The sequence below is a fragment of the Pecten maximus genome, chromosome 11 (assembly GCF_902652985.1).
Source record: "Pecten maximus chromosome 11, xPecMax1.1, whole genome shotgun sequence".
NCBI lineage: Eukaryota > Metazoa > Mollusca > Bivalvia > Pectinida > Pectinidae > Pecten > Pecten maximus.
Genome location: NC_047025.1, coordinates 14,948,068 through 14,969,745, shown reverse-complemented (window position 1 = coordinate 14,969,745; position 21,678 = coordinate 14,948,068). Strand labels below are relative to the sequence as shown.

Sequence of the window (21,678 nt, the reverse complement as noted above, 5' to 3'; positions counted from 1 at the left end):
TTTGTACACAACAATGGGCCTTTTTATGCATTGGTTGGTCGCCATAGCTTACTTAAAGGACATTCGTACAACATCTATATGATTATTTCCAGAGTTTTCACACTATTTGAAATTTATATGACATCAGCTTAATGTAAAGAGTATGTTTTCTATATATTGTCACCATTGTATGTCAATTCAGTTTTTCTTGTCTTTTTTTTGGTAACTTTTTCCACCTTAAGAACAGTACAAAAAACCTTTAAGTCAAAAGTCTTGATGACCAGTTAGACTGATAAATTATTGATTAACCTTAAGTACATTCTGTCATAAAAGCCAACAAAACACATAGTAACTAATTCATTTTTGACAATAGAGTATGGAGCTAATACCCATGAACACTTGGAGTACTTTCTAGAGTAAGTTTGTCCTTTAACTTTCAAAGCTTAAATGCAATTGCAAGCAAGCACTTTAATAAAAGACCATTGTATGGAGTTATTGCATGGAAACTGATTTTCTATATTCAGCAACAGTGACCTTGACCTTTGACTTTTGACAAAGAAAAGCGTCCCAAACAAATACTTTCAATAAGAAAGTACTGTATCAAGTTTGAGTACGATATGACAAAGGAAACTCGAGCTATAGCACGGAAATAAAAGTGCTGACGGACAGACTGACAGACGGACGGACAGACAGACGGACTGTCACGGTGATTACTATAGCGCACTTTCGTACTGGGCCCTAATTATGTGATGGTGTCAATTTGCGCCATTAATAGGTCATCATTATGTGATAGTGTTAATTTTTGCCATGGAATATGTCAAAGTTATATGATAGTGTCAATTTGTGCCATGGAATAAGTCACAATTATGTTCGTTACACAGAAATCTTATATAAAATTAGATATTTACACATCCGGTTTAAATTGTCAGCACACCTTCTAAGTTATTACATCTGATCATCTAATCATTTCAAAATTTAAAGAAATGTTATTTAATTTCATGATAAAATAGTTTTAATTAAGATACCTATGAGCCTAACATTATTTAACTGGGACTCTTTATTACTACTATTTTTTAGCGAAAAGGACCTACATTTAAGATACAATTATTGCTTTGTAAAGGGACGCGAAAGTAACTTAACATAGCATAATGCCTTTCTAATAAATAACCAGTACTTGCATGTCATCCTTACTCTCATTTTAAACCAAAAGCACTGCAATACATGTAGATGTTTTACAGTTAGATATATATCTATCGTATACATTCCCAAGCGGGTTTTCTGATTTTTACTTACGAGATCCGGTAAAACAGTATCTAACTCTCCATAACTGTGGAGGTGGTCGAAAGGAAATTTGAAACGTTCGTTGTACCAGAAAACTTGTTTATCACCCTTATTTGTTTCAGGAGACGTCGTATTTCACACAGTAGTAAAGTGTCAATTACTGTGGACGACGTTTGTTGTTGTACAATCCCACATCAAAGATCTTAAGTATCAGGAACATCATATATTTGTTCTCGTGTTGACGCCTGGATTCCATATCTATGCTTCCATGTATCAAGTTACAATATTTACATTGGTTTTTCTTGTATGGCTGCTAGCCGTAGTCTGCTACAGTATCAAGACCATTGTCCAGTTTGTGCTGTTTTCTGTATCAAAGTGATATCTTATTACAAAACAAATGTCATTTTCTAGTTTGTCCTTATGTCCGTATTTACTTGTAATCCCTCTATATCAAACACAGACTACAGTAGATCCTGTTTCTTTCTGTACACATTAACTCTCAAATGGTTTGTTGGACGATAAACCAATGTGGGATTTTCCTATTTTCGTTTTGTATATGTATTACATAATGGTAGTTGTTCATTCATAACAAGGATCCCCCAACGGTCTCATTTTACCTATATTTAGTCAAAACGTACACGAACCTATGTAATAACTTATGTGTCAGTAGTATCAATGAAAACATTTAAAGTGACGTCATTGCTATCTGACAAGGATACAGCATACTCTGACATGATCACACTCACTATTCCAAGATTCCAATAATCCTTAATACTATTGTTCTACTCATTACTGTTAGCCGACATCTGCTACAGTATCAATGCCATTGTCTACTTTGTCCTGTTTTCCTTATACTATGCACCCGGACAATAAACCAATAAGGGATTTTCCTATTTTCGTTTTGTATAGGTATTACATTATGGTGTTTGTGAGTCGTTCACTCATAAAAACGATCTCTTATTACCTCATTTTGCCTATATTTAGCCAACACGTATATGATACCTTTCTAATAACATATGTATCAGTAATTATCAATAAAAAAAAAACAGTTTAAGTGACGTCATTGCTAACTGGAAAGGAAAAGGGACTATTGGTTATCATGCCAGTGCATGAAATATAACAAATTACCATTGATGAATAAAACTATTTTTCGTACAATGACATGATCACTATTCCAAGATTTCAATAATCATGAATACTATTTTTCAGCTCCTTATTAGGCCTAGCTAAATATTTTACATTTGTGCGATGACAATGGTGTATATCCTCCGATCTAATAGATATATTAGTTAAAAGTAGCATAAAGATGTCAAATACGTCCCTGACTTTTAGGCATCAATGAACCAAATATCCTGACTCCGTACAAGGTGATTGTTGTTTTGGGTGTTGTATATCCTCACCCTTCAGTTAACCACAATGCGTACACACGGAAGCTGAAAAGCTGAAGTTTACGTTGTATATTGCTTGTATTACAAAAATAGACATTATGCGTAAAATTCCACAGGTAGGGATTTAAAATGTATGTGGAAAACTGCAAACGTACGCTAGTGACGTGTATCTATTGTTATGTTAATTTGAGCATTGCGGTTCAACACCCTCACTAACATTGGATGAATTGTTAGAAAAATTAAACGAACTATACAAGTTTTCTTGGCAATATTCAGTTTCATACATGGTAGAGTTCCTATTGTTTTTCAAATTTATAATTACATGTATCTACATTGTGTGTGGTATTAATATTGTTCAGTTAATTAGTTAAGCGGTTTAAACCAGGGGGTTGGTGAACTGCAAAGTCGGGATGAATCGTATGCTACCGGTTCGTTAGAAATAGGCGATATTCGAGATATTTATTTATCGTATAGTCGTATGCTGAGCCGTTGGACATTCAAAATCTGAATTTTACATGTCGTATGTCTAGCCGCTGAACATTCAAAATCTGAATGTCGTATGTCTAGCCGCTGAACATTCAAAATCTGAATGTCATATGTCGTATGTCTAGCTGCTAAACATTCAAAATCTGAATGTCGTATGGCAAGCTGCTGAACATTCAAATCTGAATGTCATATGTTGCATGTCGAGCAGCTGAACATTCGAAAGTTTCCTTGTTGGCCAGTAAAAAACACAGGATAGGAATTTTATGATATTAAAGGTCGTATGTCGTATGTTCAGCCGTTGAACATTCAAACTTTGAATGTTGTATATCGTATGTCAAGCCGCTGAACATTCAAAAGGTCCCTCGTTGGCCAGTGAAAACACACGATAGGAATATTTTGAATGTTGAAGGTAGTATGTCGTATGGTGTGCTAACTTCACACAGCCACTTTTTTAAAACCCCTATTATACAACCTCATATCACAGTGTAAGGAGAAGTACGGAGATAATATCCAGAAAAAAATGCTACGCTAGATTGAAGGACGGAAGGACAAAAATTACAATAGGACACTCGTCATTTGGGTCTAAGACAAGGAGGTAGTTATATTCTCATGTTCAAAGTGAATGAGTGAATTTTAATTTCCATTAATGTACCAGAAGAATGTTAATTTTGATGTAAACAGCAATAAGCCTTTTTAGGTATTGGTTGGTTACTATCACTTTATTAGAGGCCATTTGTACTAAATCTATATTATTACTTACACACTTTTCACACTATTTGAAATTGATATGACCAACCAGTTCCCAGGACACTACAAGCCCAGCCTCAGTGACCACTGGAATGACCTCTGTATAGATCAGGTAAATAACATAGCCTCATCAAACTGACCTCTGAATTCTGGCTTGGGTACTGTCTGAGTAACCCTAAACTAACCAATTATGTCTTCCTAGGGTACAGTCAGAGTAATTTAATTAGATAGTAAGTAAGTAAGTTACTAGTTTAATGCCACATCACTCTGCCTATTGCTAGGTTTCTTCTCGCTGACTACACAGTCAATGTTAAATTGGCATGTCAGAGTTACTGTGACCTTCAAACTGATCACTGTTGTCAACCTAAGGAACAGAGTTTACTTAAACTGACCGCTGTAGTCTTGCTATGATACTGTCAGGGGGGCCTTCAAACTGACCACTGACTATACTATGTGTATTAACCTAAGGAACAGAGTGACTTTCATACGGGTATGACAGTGAGATAGAAGGCAGGAACATATCTGTAATATAATATAGTACATGCTACATTTAGAATGTATTCTGTTTTTTCAATGAACTCTTTGTTGACAGAGACAGTAATCTATTTTTGCTATGAACATAGGTGAAGGTATCAATCTACAATGGTGGCCAAGAAAAGGACTACATCACGTTCAATGCGGTTGGTGCCGATAAGAACAGCTGGTTCACTGCTGATAGGATAATTGACTCCTCTTACACGGACATTAGAAATGCTCCTAAAGAACTCTTCAGTCTTATGGGGTGAGTACCCTGGTGTGTTGTGTGCCTTAGGTAGTTTATCAAATAAAATCTAACTCTAATAAGTTCATTGGCCAGCTTAACAGGTGGGAGATTTTCATTGGTTTAAGAGGATGCAATCATTTTCTATGTTCTGATTGGCTGTCACACTCTTTAAAGACGAATCTACAATGGCCCTTTTACTGTTTGGTATACACGTAGCAAATGTTCAGTAACAGAATACTTTGGTGGATGATTTCTATTACTATGTTCTCAAGGTTTTTATGGAAATTGCTAAACTAAGAATCTAGTTTTGTTTTCCTTCATTCATGTTTTACATTTTCATGTTTCATATCAAAATTTAATAACTGTTGTTTGAACAGAGATGTGACAAGTGGACGTGAATTCACAATGAACAGTCATTCCACCGGCAATTGTGACACGTACGGTTGGATGATGGTTGCAACCCAGAGTGGCTGCTTCTTTGAAGCAAGTGCTGGTAACAAGCCTGCTTTCCTGTACTCCCCAGGACAGACTTCCTTACACTGGGGACAAGGTGATAGACCACTAGACCATTGGATAATGAAACAATTGTCATAACTAGATCCTACTTGATGATCTAATTGTTCAATGTCATATAAAAAAAGTGATTTCTTTTTAATGGTGTATATTTATTTATTTCATTTAATAAATTCGAACTGGTTTCCTATAGAATTATTGAACAATTTGTTTTGTGATTCTTGCACCAAGACTAACGAGGGTTCAAGATTTAAGAATCTTACCCAACACTGAAAAGGTTAAAACTATTTGATATAATTATCAATTATAATTTAGTATTAGATAATCAGAAAGGAATATCAATTAATATTTAATATAGGATAATCAGAAAGGAAAAAAATTAAAAAAAAAAAAAAAAAAAAAAAAGTTTCATGTTGACAGCTACTGCCTCTGGAAACGTCTTTGCTATCACCGCCCACGGTAAATGTGATGAGTATCTGTGTACAGGTGATAATGCTAAATTTAGATTGACAATAGGGATGACTATAATTATAGCTTTAATGGCATTAAGATGTAATATATTTATTAATCAGTGTTAAATATATATGCAATGCAGAAACCTCAGAATTGTACTCCAAGCTGCACCTTTGGTTTATATAAGTTAGTTTATCATTGTTTGGATTTGACATTTTCAGATTGTTTTCTCTAATGAATTTCCACAATTTTTTTTAATGAAAATACATGTGCATGTATTTATAACCTGTTAATTAACTGTTCTTCACAGGTGCATCTCTGCAGTCAACACAGCAAACTGGCTTCACTCAGATGAGTAAGTAAAAGTTGAACTCCTCCGTATCATGCATTTGACACTCAACACTTAGGTGTTAGGTATTTGGTAGTTGTGAAAACTTCTGAATTAGAACATGTAGTAGAGACGTCTCATTACAGATTTTAGGGAGAATACCAGAGCATGCACCCAAATCAATGTGATAAATTTGATTATTTATTGAACAATAATCCTATAAATAAATACAAATGTTGAGAATGTGTGGAGAGCATGCATAGCTTGTCTCGACCCTCGGGTAAGATAAGACAATCTCACTCTGGTATTTTTGTGGATATCCCTGTCCAGGGTAAAAGAAATAGAATTTTCAAATAACAGAAAAAAAAACTTGATAATTCTATTGAGATATTAGTTTTGATGACAGTAAATGATAGGAAGACTAGACAAAACAGAAATCACAAGTGTGATAATCAGGTGGACAATATATACAAGGACTACAATCAGAAAATTAACTTTTAACGTTTTTATTAGAATAACCTGGAAAATAATAATCTAGGCTATCATGCAGACTGGAATTTAAATTGTGCTATAAAATGTTTATCAATTTGATCTGCTTGGCTCATTTTGATCTGCTAGTTTCCATATTCATTTAATCAATACAAACGGATTTCCAAACAATTGATCAAACATGTAAAGAACATTTTGGACTTACTTTATACACAGGCAGGGCCTGTATCTACAAAGGGAAAATCTACAGTCAAGGAGATCACTGGACGGATGGGTGTGAATACAACTGTACTTGTGTCGACGAGACTACTGTGTCAATTTGTAAGTACTCCAGTCATAGTATTAAATACCCGTATGTTGGATATGGTGTATCATGAATAATCTGTTTACTGTATAGTATAGAAATATCAAGTCACTTGCTATCTTATACACTGTTAACATATTTATTTTAGCATACTCAATTTTAGTGTACCACGGAATTAGCGTATTCAAATTTTTATGTACCACTGAATTAGCGTACTCAAATTTTAGTATACCACTGAATTAGCGTCCTCAAAATCTTAATGTACCACTAAATTAGTGTACTCAAATTTTAGTGTACCACTGAATTAGCATCCTCATAATTTAATGTACTACTAAATTAGCATACTAAAATTTTAGTGTACCACTGAATTAGCGTACTCAAATTTTATATACCACTGAATTATCGTACTCAAATTGTATATACCACTGAATTAAAACAGATCATCCATGGTGAATTAGAGCTACCGCAATGCTTGGCATGGAAAGCTATGTACAGAAACTCCTTTTAGTAATATATATATATCAATTTAATTTAGCAGAGTGTTTCAAGAACGAAATTCTCTAAAACATGTATGTTTTACAGTACTGTGTTTATTCTGGAGGAATCCCAGCAGGCCCAACAATTAAGGGTCGGGATGGGTTTGGTTTGGTTTAGTATTGTTTCACGTCCTGTTAATAACTTATATCATCTAAGGACGGCCTCCCCTGTATGTGTGATGCATGAGTTTTATGAATGTTTGTGTGTTTGGTTCATGTTTGTCTCCTTGTCATAGTGCTACCTCCCTAAAGCGTACTGCCGAAGACACTCAAGCAGGACAACCCCACCTGGTCTTATCATACTAAAAAAGGGCAGACCAGTCGTCCCACTCCTGGAATACTGAGTGCTAAGAACGATCAGGCCACATAGATAGCACAGTGATTCATTATCAAAATATTGAAAAGAAATTTAATTTGACCAAAATATAGATTTGAAAATAGAATTTACCATGGTAGAATTTCATATCGGAAGTACAGTCAGAATGTTGGTACCTTAAGATCTTGCAGGATATCAAAGTTTATTTATATCGGAGCTATAACGTCTATACCTTGTATATGTAGGTGTGCAACTTTCACTAACTTACCACAAGGCTGTACTTTGGTGAAGAAACCAGGAGAATGCTGTGCCCTACCCGACTGTGGTAACTACACTCTTCCAGGCTCTGGTCAGGGTTCAGGTACGTACTCTATCAAATTGTCTAACTTTGTTTGTCTTGGGTGTCAGCAGAAAGAGAAGTAGGTGTACAATACAAACATTAAATGATTCTCACCATTTTTTTCTGGTAAAAAAGATGACTGTGCTTAATTAATCTCTGTAAAAAGACCCCAGTCTGAGCCTTTCATTCACCTTTTCAATGTTTAAAAGTTTCAACCGTTTCGAGTGATTATGCAAAAGCAGCCATCATATATGCAAGTGGGAAAGTCTGGATCTGACTCAATATTTTCCTTTTGTAAAGACATATTTCTTTAGAAGAATTAATTAAAAGTATGATAGAGGAATGCTGTAGTAAACTGTGAACTATTAAATCTACACAAACAACTCGAAAACAAGCCAGCCTCAAAGATAAGCTCTTCTATCAATAAGCCTGTATTTGCTTATACATTTTATTTTTGAGTTTTAAGGATATTACATTAGTTTTATGTGTACTCGAGTTATATTTAACATGTGAATATAATGTTTGTCAGGTTTCTGTTACTACAAGGGACAGATGCAAGGACATGGTGAACAATGGAATGACGGCTGTGACTATACGTGTACCTGTCAAGATGCTACAACAGGAACATACAGGTGTACAGACAGGTGAGAGTATATCTTGGACCAATTATTATATACATGTGGAAAAGTCATTGTACATGTGAGAATTTTGAAGATACCTGTATATACCTAGCATATCCAGAAATTAACTTGAGAATAGCTTGTTCACCTGTAAAAATTTCATCACTGGTATATTTAAAGATGTTACATCGCCAACAACTTCACATAAAAATAGATAAATCGGCACCTTTGGTATAGAAATGAATCCAACACCAAGCACTATCGATTACTTATAACCATGTTATCTTTCATTCTTGGTAATAGCAATTTACATTTCAAGCCCATGTGAGACAAAATATAGAGCTATATTTCTTATTCACTTTAAATTTAAAATTAAATTGGAAGCTCAAATCTTTGGGAGGCGGTTAAAGCGGAATGTACCGTATGTAACATTTGGTATTGAAATATATACATTTAAAAGTCTATTCTTGTTTCAATTAGATCATAATCACTCGTCGGAAATCTAGCATCTTTAAAATTTATTTTATGAATTAAACAAGAAACCCCATATGCACTTTTGTCATATCAGTTTATTTTTACAAAATATTTCTTACTCTGTCCCTTATTACATGCTATAAATGGAACCTGCCTGCCGGACTTTGTACCCTGGATCCTGCTCCAGCTGGAAAGTGTTGTCCTGTCCCCAACTGTAGCTCACAGGTAGTCTTACAATACCCTCCAGGTTACGTACAGGAATGAGATTCAGAACACACATAGACGTTTTGTAAATAGTGTGTAATTTAATTTTTATGTGAAAGAACCTGTACACCATGATTTATAAATAAATTATGAACAAAACTAATATTGTCTGATTGCAATTGTTTTACTGTAAATTGTGAAGAAAATATCCTTAAACAAATATATAACAGACCAATTCTGTTTTGACTTTATGTGACGGCGGTCAAACTGATATCCTATGGCAGACCAATTCTGTCTTGACTTTATATGACAAAGTTCAAACTAATATGCTATGACAGACCTAATTCTGTTTTGACTTTATGTGACGGAGGTCAAACTAATATCATATTACAGACTTAATTCTGTTTTTACTTCATGTGACGGAGGTCAAACTGATATCCTATGACAAATTCTGTTTTGTTTTGACTTTATGTGACGGAAGTCAAACTGATATTCTATGACAGACCAATTATGTTTTGACTTTATATGACAAAGGTCAAACTAATATCCTATGACAGACCAAATCATGTTTTGATTTGATGTGACGGAGGTCAAACTGATATCCTATTACAGACCTAATTCTGTTTTGACTTTATGTGACGGAGGTCAAACTGATATCCTTTAACAGACCGATTCTGTTTTGACGTTATGTGACAGAGGTCAAACTGATATCCTATGACAGACCAATTCTGTTTTGACGTGATGTGATGAAAGTCTTTATTTTCAATGTTGGGCTCCTGGCTATCCAGACTCAAACGACTAAAGAATATGACCATTAATTTAATCACAGTGCCCCAATGGACGTGGAATTATATGTCATAATGCACAGATTACTTTCAATCCATGATATACCGCTTCACCTAGATGAACACATGACCCAAGTATGACGTTCGTTGGATAGTAGCAGTATAGGAGATAGAGGCAGGATTAACTTTTTAGTCACCCGAGACAAAATCTTAAATGACATATTCTTACCGCCTTTTTTCCGTCGTCGTTCGTCCGTAAACAATTACATTTTCGACTTCTCAGAATCCCCTGAACCCTCTTCAATGAAATTTTGCATAAATCTTCCCTGTCCAAAGGTGAAACAATATTAAGAATCATATTGTCCCCATCTCCCAGGGGACTGAGGGGTCGAGCGAAAAGGGGTCAAATTGACTGACATTTCAAACATCCTCGTCATATAGTTTGGTTTGTTTTTGTTTAACGTCCTATTAACACCCAGGGTCATTTAAGGACGTGCCAGGTTTTGGAAGTGGAGGAAAGCCGGAGTACCCGGAGAGAAAACCACCGGCCTACGGTCAGTACCTGGCAACTGCTCCATGTAGGTTTCGAACTCGCAACCCAGAGGTGGAGGGCTAGTGATAAAGTGTCGGGACACCTTAAACACTCTGCGACCGCGGCCCCTCGTCATTGAAAGAAGGTATATTTGTGTATGAATTTCATGACCCTAGGGTATCACGATTGCCCCTATACTTAACTGTAGTTTATATAGTGAAATCCCATTTAAACTATCCTTAGTTTGATTTTTATTGGAATTCATTTTAACTTATTGAACATTATCAGCACGGGATGAAAGTTTGATAGTATGCATATGTTGGCCCTGGCTTACACCAGGGGTTGAGCGGAGCCAAAAAGTGTCGTATTAATTGAAATTTCGAAAAACTTTTTCTAAAGACTTAAATAAGTTAGAATCAAATACTTGTCATAAATGTAAGGGTCTTGAGGTGCTTTACTAAAATTGTGAATTTTGTGACACTGAGGGCTCGCGTTTGCCCCGTAAATGGGGTAAAGTTTTTTGTGGTTTATTGTTCTGTTGTTGATGTGAGTTTGTGGTTGGGAACTCGCTTACATGATGACAAATATCACAGACACACAAAAACACGTCTTCACGTTCCAAGTCATTTATCTATACTGAAGAATCATGTTATCTTACAAAGAGAGCTCCAATAAAGGGAAAGAACTCTTGCAGTTCGAGTTCCAAATTATCTCCCCTAGATCATATGCCTTTACTGTTACAATATATTATGTAATCTCATCACACCCATACAACCATATACATAACATCCCCGCCATCAAAATAAAATTGGGATAACACAATTTTAACATGGGTGTAAGAGATTACAATAAACAGATGAAAGTAAGCAGCTTACTATGAAATTGAATCAAATATCTTAAAAGTATACACTACTATAAATGTACTTTATATGTTTTTTCTTCTTCTGAAAACTGTCTTTTATAATATGTGATTTACTGTATAATACTACCAAGTACAAAAATCTTTCTCATATTATGCTATTCCTGATATCAAACATTCACACTTACATTTTCCATTGAGCTCAAAATGGACCAACTATACTCTATCCAGACAAAATAGCAAATATGAAAGAGTTTAACATACACAATATAATTTTAAAAGAATTTAGATACTAATTTCCGCACTCAACCAAAATAGACATTTTATCAAGCTCAAAATTTAAAACAAGAATACTTGCATACATATTCAAATGACATAAAGAGTACATATAGTTCGTTCTGGCAATACTCAACTTACTGTTTATATTACAGTATCATCATGTTGCGTCATAAGACCATGTGATTTAAAGTTATAGAGAAATTGGCCATAATAAAACTAATATACAATACACAATACAACCTGCCAGCCTTATATCTATCCTTACCAGCCTTATCGTAGCTTTATATACGTGCTGAAAAATACCTCAGCATGACGTTAGTTTCTCATTACAGTTCCATACTTCTACATGATACAATTTAACACATATATATATATCAATATCACAAAGTATTACTAGCATAAAATCTCAAATGTTCAAAAACATTACACAGTGTACAATATTATGATACTACACTTAGCCATTCATCAACTGTATCAGTTGGTATATACACTCCAACTGTATGAAGCTGGTTTTGTTTTGCTCATCCTTGCAAATGTAAACAAAATATAACATGTTATCTACAGTAATATCAGCAGAGATTTCGCTCTTAATTAATAGTATATTTCTGATATAATATATCTGAGAAAAAACATTCACTAGCATTTGGAAAACAATGATGTTGTGTAATATAATCAAGACATGGCAAAAGAGCAATACTCATAATAATCAACATTGATCAATCAAAAGCTAGATAAAAGGTAAATATTTGTGTTATACATTGCACACGTGTATATATATGATATTGTTCAGTTTCTTCAAGTTCACATGATGACTGTCCGCAGTTATAAAATGGTAAATTTTGCAGAAAAGACACTGTTAGTACTGATATAAGTTCATATCTAAATTCAAAGTTCTGGAGTTGATTAACTGGATCTCAAAACATGTTGTTAGACTGGAACATTTTTTAAGTTAAACTGTCGAACAAATGGAACAATGATCATTCCGTTATCCCCCGCCTGAGTTTGTAAAGTTTAGTTAATCGTCCACGTGGTTCGACTAGCTGATGTGTGATGGTTACACATGTACAAACGGGTGTCGATGTCAAAGACAGGATACTCGATAATTATATATACGAAGTACGAAGATATAACATGGCGACGAAGGAACTTCTTTCCTTTGGAAATGAAAACATCTGTAAGAAGTGCTGACTATTTTCAACTATGATGACGTCATCGTTTTGACAAAAGTCATAAAATAATCAGAAACATATATAACATGTTTCGGAAACAACGAATCAAAGAAGATATTCACAAGAAAATGTTGGTTGTATCAATATCAAAACACAGGAAACTTCATCAGAATATAATTCTTCTTCAGAGAAGTCCATTATCACTTTTCAACTTCCCGCCAGAAAATCACATGGCGTGATGATGTCTTATGTCTGGCCGACGAGCCGAGACTGACTCGCCGGCCAAACCGGCGAATACACAATAAAAAAGCAACATACTGTCGTCAGTTGACCGGGTTTGGTTTCTCCACCATGTTCTGTTGTTGATGTGAGTTTGTGGTTGGGAACTCGCTTACATGATGACAAATATCACAGACACACACAAAAAAAAAAAAAAAAACACGTTCATGGTGTCACAGGAACGTGAGGAACACATCGTAGGAGAGCAGAGGGATATCAAGTACATGAATCTTCCCGTTGGTTTTGTTTGCTCTGGTTGGAACTGGTATAGACAGAACTGTCAATACTTGCTATACATGCCTTTGATATTTGTTTAGAAGAGTATACCCGCCCCACAGTAAACTTCATAACTGTCTAGATTAGTTACACTAGGAGCACCACCAGCGGAAGTGTCCACGATGAGATCATGTATACACATTTCTGATGTCTAATTCCCAGTTTGGTAGTGATGGGATGACAGCGTCAGTTATCTGGAGTTCAACAAGTAAACAAAGGAGTTCTTGTAGATTTCGCCATGAACTTTCACAAATGAAAATATTGTTCAGTTTTAATAAAGAAGTAAGAGCGATGCTTCGCATTCACCCATGTGGCTAAAATATTTAAACGCGTCATGAAATTAAAATGTAGGTTTTTCAATTGTTCATGTGCAAGTATTGACTTCCTCCTGATAGCCACCATCTTTCGGCCCCGTATCATCCTGTCCAGGAATATCAATTTCCTTATAATATTCGTGATGTCGAAACTTTGTCAACGTAGTTCATTAAAATACGTTTTGATCACAGGTAAGAAGTTATATATATATATACATATGTACTATATAGTCTCGTAATACTATATAGAATGGAGCTTCTCCATTTTATATAGTGATAAGAGGCTATATATTATATAGAGGATATCTAACAGTGTCTTCAGTAATACCAAATATATTTCACGAGTGGGGCTAATATTTTGATATTTTTCACGAGTGCGCAGTGCACTAGACTGTAGGCCTAGTAGTGTTATCAACGAAAACACTACTAGGCCTACAGCGATAATTTGTAAACAAAAAAAAAGTAGTTTCCACTGTCCAGGTGCTGACATATATGTCGGGCTTTCTGATTGGTCAATTATTTTGGTATTTTCTAATCATTAATTTGATTGGTCAAATCAGCAAAAGTGATATTTTTCACTAGTGAAAAATATCATTTTTATAGAATGAATAATTTTTGATATTTCACTGGTAAAAATGTAATAAATATACAACATATAGTTTCTTACCCTAAATACCATTTTATATAGTAAAACGAGGGTATATTATATACAATATATCATTTCTAATCCAAGTACCTGTGTTTTTGATAACTCGCTCTTACCACAGGCATCTGGTTAGTATTCATGGAAACAAAGTATTAGCCCTCTATTCTTACAATACCAACTAGAAGCAGACGCATGTGCTCTTACGGAATATTGTGTACATATCAATCTTATAGAATATGTACATTTCACACACATACCTTGTATAATATAATAGAAGTACGGAACCATTTCTATTGATGTTGATCCTTTACACAGCATTATTTAACTGGGACTCTTTATCACTACTATTTTTTTTAGCGAAAAGGACCTACATTTAAGATACAATTATTGCTTTTTAAAGGGAGGCGAAAGTAACTTAACATAGCATAACGCCTTTCTAATAAATAACCAGTACTTGCATGTAATCCTTACTCTCATTTTAAACCAAAAACACTACAACAAATGTAGCTATTTTACAGTTAGATATATATCTATCGTATACATTCCCAAGGGGGTTTTCTGATTTTTATTTACGGGATCCGGTAATACAGTATTTAACTTTCCATAACTGTGGATGTCGAGATGTCGTATTTCACACAGTAGTAAAGTGTCAATCACTGTGGACGACGTTTGTTGTTGTACATTCCCACATCAAAGATCTTAAATATCAGGACCATCGTGTTGACGCCTGGATTCCATATCTATGCTTCCATGTATCAAGTTACAATATTTACATTGGTTTTTCTTGTATGGCTGCTAGCCGTAGTCTGCTACAGTATCAAGACCATTGTCCAGTTTGTGCTGTTTTCTGTATCAAAGTGATATCTTATTACAAAACAAATGCCATTTTCTAGTTTGTCCTTATGTCCGTATTTACTTGTAATGCCTCTATATCAAACACAGACTACAGTAGATCCTGTTTCTTTCTGTACACATTAACTCTCAAATGGTTTGTTGGACGATAAACCAATGTGGGATTTTCCTATTTTCGTTTTGTATATGTATTACATTATGGTAGTTGTTCATTCATAACAAGGATCCCCAACGGTCTCATTTTACCTATATTTAGCCAACACGTACACGAACTTATGTAATAACTTAAGTGTCAGTAGTATCAATAAAACATTTAAAGTGACGTCATTGCTATCTGACAAGAATACAACATTTAAAGTGACGTCATTGCTATCTGACAAGGATACAGCATTCTCTGACATGATCACACCCACTATTCCAAGATTCCAATAATCCTTAATACTATTGTTCTGCTCCTTACTGTTAGCCGACATCTGCTACAGTATCAATGCCATTGTCTACTTTGTTCTGTTTTCCTTATACTATGCACCCGGACAATAAACCAATAAGGGATTTTCCTATTTTCGTTTTGAATATGTATTACATTATGGTGTTTGTGAGTCGTTCACTCATAAAAACGATCTCTAATGACCTCATTTGGCCTATATTTAGCTAACACGTACATGATACCTTTCTAATAACATATGTATCAGTAGTTATCAATAAAAAAAACATTTTAATTGACGTCATTGCTAACTGACAAGGAAAAGAGACTATTGGTTATCATGCCAGTGCATGAAATATAACAAATTACCATTGTTGAATAAAACTATTTTTCGTACAATGACATGATCACTATTCCAAGATTTCAATAATCTTGAATACTATTTTTCAGCTCCTTATTAGGCCTAGCTAAATATTTTACATTTGTGCGATGACAGTGGTGTATATCCTCCCATCTAATAAATATATAAGTTAAAAGTAACAAAGATGTAAAATACGTCCCTGACTTTTAGGCATCAATGAACCAAATATCCTGACTCCGTACGTGGTGATTGTTGTTTTGGGTGTTATATATCCTCACCCTTCAGTTAACCACAATGCGTACACACGGAAGCTGGAAGCTGAAGTTTACGTTGTATATTGCTTGTATTACAAAAATAGAAATTATGCTTAAAATTCCACAGGTAGGGATTTAAAATGTATGTGGAAAACTCCAAACGTACACTAGTGACGTGTCTCTATTGTTATGTTAATTTGAGCATTGCGGTTCAACACCCTCACTAACATTGGATGAATTGTTAGAAAAATTAAATGAACTATACAAGTTTTCTTGGCAATATTCAGTTTCATACATGGTAGAGTTCCTCTTGTTTTTCAAATTTATAATTACATGTAAGTACATTGTGTGTGGTATTACTATTGTTCAGTTAATTAGTTAAGCGGTTTAAACCAGGGGTTGGTGAACTGCAAAGTCGGAATAAATCGTATGATACCGGTTCGTTAGAAATAGGCGATATTCGGGATATTTATTTATCGTATAGTCGTATGCTGAGCCGTTGAACATTCAAAATCTGAATTTTACATGTCGTATGTCTAGCCGCTGAACATTCAAAATCTGAATGTCGTATGTCGTATGTCGAGCTGCTGAACATTCAAACTCTGAATGTCATATGTTGTATGTCTAGCTGCTAAACATTCAAAATCTGAATGTCGTATGGCAAGCTGATGAACATTCAAATCTGAATGTCATATGTTGTATGTCGAGCAGCTGAACATTCAAACGTTTCCTCGTTGGCCAGTAAAAAACACAGGATAGGAATTTTATGATATTAAAGGTCGTATGTCGTATGTTCAGCCGTTGAACATTCAAACTTTGAATGTTGTATATCGTATGTCTAGCCGCTGAACATTCAAAAGGTCCCTCGTTGGCCAGTGAAAACACACGATAGGAATATTTTGAATGTCGTATAGTGTGCTAACTTCACACAGCCATTTTTTTAAACCCCTATTATACAACCTCATATCACAGTGTAACTTCATGTGAAGTACGGAGATAATATCCAGAAAAAAATGCTACGCTAGATTGAAGGACGGAAGAACAACAATTACAATAGGACACTCGTCATTTGGGTCTAAGACAAGGAGGTAGTTATATTCTCCTGTTCAAAGTGAACGAGTGAATATTAATTTCCATTACTGTACCAGAAGAATGTTAATTTTGATGTAAACAGCAATAAGCCTTTTTAGGTATTGGTTGGTTACCATCACTTTATTAGAGGCCATTTGTACTAAATCTATATTATTACTTACACACTTTTCACACTATTTGAAATTGATATGACCAACCAGTTCCCAGGACACTACAAGCCCAGCCTCATTGACCACTGGAATGACCTCTGTATAGATCAGGTAAATAACATCGCCTCATCAAACTGACCTCTGAATTCTGGCTTTGGTACTGTCTGAGTAATCCTAAACTGACCAATTATGTCTTCCTAGGGTACAGTCAGAGTAATTTAATTAGATAGTAAGTAAGTTAGTTACTAGTTTAATGCCACATCATTCTGCCGCCTATTGCTAGGTTTCTTCTCGCTGACTACACAGTCAATGTTTAATTGGCATGTCAGAGTTACTGTGACCTTCAAACTGATCACTGTTGTCAACCTAAGGAACAGAGTTTACTTAAACTGACCGCTGTAGTCTTGCTATGATACTGTCAGGGGGACCTTCAAACTGAACACTTACTATAATATGTGTATCATACTGACCACTGTAGTCACTGACAGGACCATTGCTAGACTACAGTGGTCAGAATGAAGGTCACTCTGATCATATTTTTGGTGTAAATATCCACAAAAATACCATTTCTGGATACGGGTATGACAGTGAGATTGAAGGCAGTTTGGGGAACATATCTGTAATATAATATAGTACATGCTACATTTAGAATGTATTCTGTTTTTTCAATGAACTCTTTGTTGACAGAGACAGTAATCTATTTTTGCTATGAACATAGGTGAAGGTATCAATCTACAATGGCGGCCAAGAAAAGGCCTACATCACGTTCAATGCGGTTGGTGCCGATAAGAACAGCTGGTTCACTGCTGATAGGATAATTGACTCCTCTTACACGGACATTAGAAATGCTCCTAAAGAACTCTTCAGTCTTATGGGGTGAGTACCCTTGTGTGTTGTGTGTCTTCGGTAGTTTATCAAATCAAATCTAACTCCCAAAATTTATTGGCCAGCTTAACAGGTGGGAGATTTTCATTGGTTTAAGAGGATGCAATTATTTTCTATGTTCTGATTGGCTGTCACACTCTTAAAAGACGCATCAACAATGGCCCTTTTACTGTTTGGTATATACGTAGCAAATGTTCAGTAACAGAATACTTTGGTGGATGATTTCTATTACTATGTTCTCAAGGTTTTTATGGAAATTGCTAAACTAAGAATCTAGTTTTGTTTTCATTCATTCATGTTTTACATTTTCATGTTTCATATTCATATTTAATAACTTGTTTGAACAGAGATGTGACAAGTGGACGTGAATTCACAATGAACAGTCATTCCACCGGCAATTGTGACACGTACGGCTGCTCCTTTGAAGCAAGTGCTGGTAACAAGCCTGCTTTCCTGTACTCCCCAGGACAGACTTCCTTACACTGGTGACAAGGTAACATGATAGATCACTAGACCATTGGATAATGAAACAATTGTTATAACTAGATCCTATTTAATGATCTAATTGTTCAATGTCATATCAAAAAGTGATTTCTTTTTAATGGTGTATATTTATTTATTTCATTTAATAAATTCAAACTGGTTTCCTATAGAATTATTGAACAATTTGTTTTGTGATTCTTGCATCAAGACTTACGAGGGTTCAAGATTCAAGAATCTTACCCAACACTGAAAAGGTTAAAACTATTTGATATAATTATCGATTATGATTTAGTATCAGATAATCAGAAAGGAAAACAATTTAAAAAAAAGAAAATGTTTCATGTTGACAGCTACTGCCTCTGGAGACGTCTTTGCTATCACCGCCCACGGTAACTGTGGTGAGTATCTGTGTACAGGTGATAATGCTAAATTTAGATTGACAATAGTGATGACTATAATTATAGCTTTAATGGCATTAAGATGCAATATATTTATTAATCAGTGTTAAATATATATGCAATGCAGAAACCTCAGAATTGTATTCCAAGCTGCACCTTTGGTTTATATAAGTTAGTTTATCATTGTTTGGATTTGACATTTTCAGATTGTTTTCTCTAATTTCCACATTTTTTTAAATGAAAATACATGTGCATGTATTTATAACCTGTTAATTAACTGTTCTTCACAGGTGCATCTCTGCAGTCAACACAGCAAACTGGCTTCACTCAGATGAGTAAGTAAAAGTTGAACTCCTCCTTATCATGCATAACACTCAAAACTTGTCAAATTTCACTGTTAGGTATTTGGTAGTTGTGAAAACTTCTGAATTAGAACATTTAGTAGAGACGTCTCATTACAGATTTTAGGGAGAATGCCAGAGCATGCACCCAAATCAATGTGATACATTTGATTATTTATTGAACAATAATCCTATAAATAAATACAAATGTTGAGAATGTGCGGAGAGCATGCATAGCTTGTCTCGACCCTAGGGTAAGATAAGAAAATCTCACTATGGTATTTTTGTGGATATCCCTGTCCAGGGAAAAAGAAATAGAATTCTCAAATAACAGAAAAAAAATTGATAATTCTATTGAGATATTAGTTTTGATGACAGTAAAAGATAGGGAGACTAGACAAAACAGAAATCACTAGTGTGATAATCAGGTAGACAATAGATACACAGACTACAATCAGAAAATTAACTTGTCGTTTTTGGTAATTACTAGAAAAACCTGGAAAATAATAATCTAGGATATGATGCAGACTTGAATTTAAATTGTGCTATAAAATGTTTATCAATTTGATCTGCTTGGCTAATTTTGATCTGCTAGTTTCCATATTCATTTAATTGATCAAACATGTAAACACATTTTGGACTTACTTTATACACAGGCAGGGCCTGTATCTACAAAGGGAAAATCTATAGTCAAGGAGATCACTGGACGGATGGATGTGAATACAACTGTACTTGTGTCGACGAGACTACTGGACGATACAACTGTGTCAATCTGTAAGTACTCCAGTCATGGTATTAAATATCCGTATGGTGGTTATGGTGTATCATGAATAATCTGTTTACTGTATAGTATAGAAATATTAAGTCACTTGCTCTTTTATATACTGTTACATATTTATTTTAGCATACTCAATTTTAGTGTACCACTGAATTAGCGTACCCAAATTTTAGTGTACCACTGAATAAGCATATTCAAATGTTATGTGCCACTGAATTAGCGTACTCAATTTTTAGTGTACCACTGAATAAGCATATTCAAATGTTATGTGCCACTGAATTACAGAATTAGCCTACTCAAATTTTAGTGAACCACTGAATAAGAATATTCAAATGTTATGTGCCACTGAATTAGCGTACTCAAAGTTTTGTGATCTACTGAATTAGGGTACTCAAATTTTAGTATATCACTGAATTATCGTACTCAAATGTTATATACCACTGAGTTAAAACAGATCATCCATGGTGAATTGGAGCTGCCGCAATGCTTGGCATAGAAAGCTATGTACAAAAACTCATTTTAGTAATATATATATATAAATATAATTTAGCAGAATGTTTCAAGCACGAAACTCTCTAAAACATCTATGTTTTACAGTACTGTGTTTATTCTGTAGGAATCCCAGCATGCAAAACAGTTAAGGGTCGAGATGGGTTTGGTTTGGTTTAGTATTGTTTCATGTCCTGTTAATAACTTACATCATCTAAGGACGGCCTCCCCTGTATGTGTGATGCATGAGTGAATGTTTGTGCGTTTGGTAGGCTACAGTATGGTCATGTTTGTCTCCTTGTATAACGCTAAACCGATGCCAAGTTCATAGTGCTACCTCCCTAAAGCGTACTCCCTAAGACACTCAAGCAGGACAACCCCACCTGGTCTTATCATACTAAAAAAAAGGGCAGACCAGTCGTCCCACTCCTGAAATACTGAGTGCTAAGAACAATCAGGCCACATGGATTGCACAGTGATTCATTACTTTATCAAAATATTAAAAAGAAATTTAATTTGACCAAAATATAGATTTGAAAATAGAATTTACCATGGAAGAATTTCATATCGGAAGTACAGTCAGAATGTTGGTACCTTAAGATCATGCAGGATATTAAAGTTTATATCGGAGCTATAATGTCTGTACTTTGTTAGTGTGCAACTTACATTAACTTACCACAAGGCTATACTTTGGTGATGAAGCCAGGAGAATGTTGTGCCCTACACGACTGTGGTAACTACACTCTTCCAGGCTCTGGTCAGGGTTCAGGTACGTACTCTATCAACTTATCTAACTTTGTTTGTCTTGGGTG

At 34.9% G+C, this 21,678-nt stretch overlaps 1 protein-coding gene across 1 annotated transcript; it reads left to right on the top strand.

Annotated features, from left to right (window-relative positions):
• Nucleotides 1-3,906: 3,906 nt before the first annotated feature.
• On the top strand, nt 3,907-21,018 carry LOC117338460. Its single transcript, XM_033899814.1, has 7 exons — nt 3,907-3,993; nt 4,505-4,662; nt 5,022-5,194; nt 19,211-19,258; nt 19,549-19,593; nt 20,256-20,373; nt 20,994-21,018. Exons 1-7 carry the CDS (start codon nt 3,922-3,924, stop codon nt 21,016-21,018), a joined length of 639 nt encoding a protein of 212 aa, XP_033755705.1. The 5' UTR covers nt 3,907-3,921.
• Nucleotides 21,019-21,678: the final 660 nt, after the last annotated feature.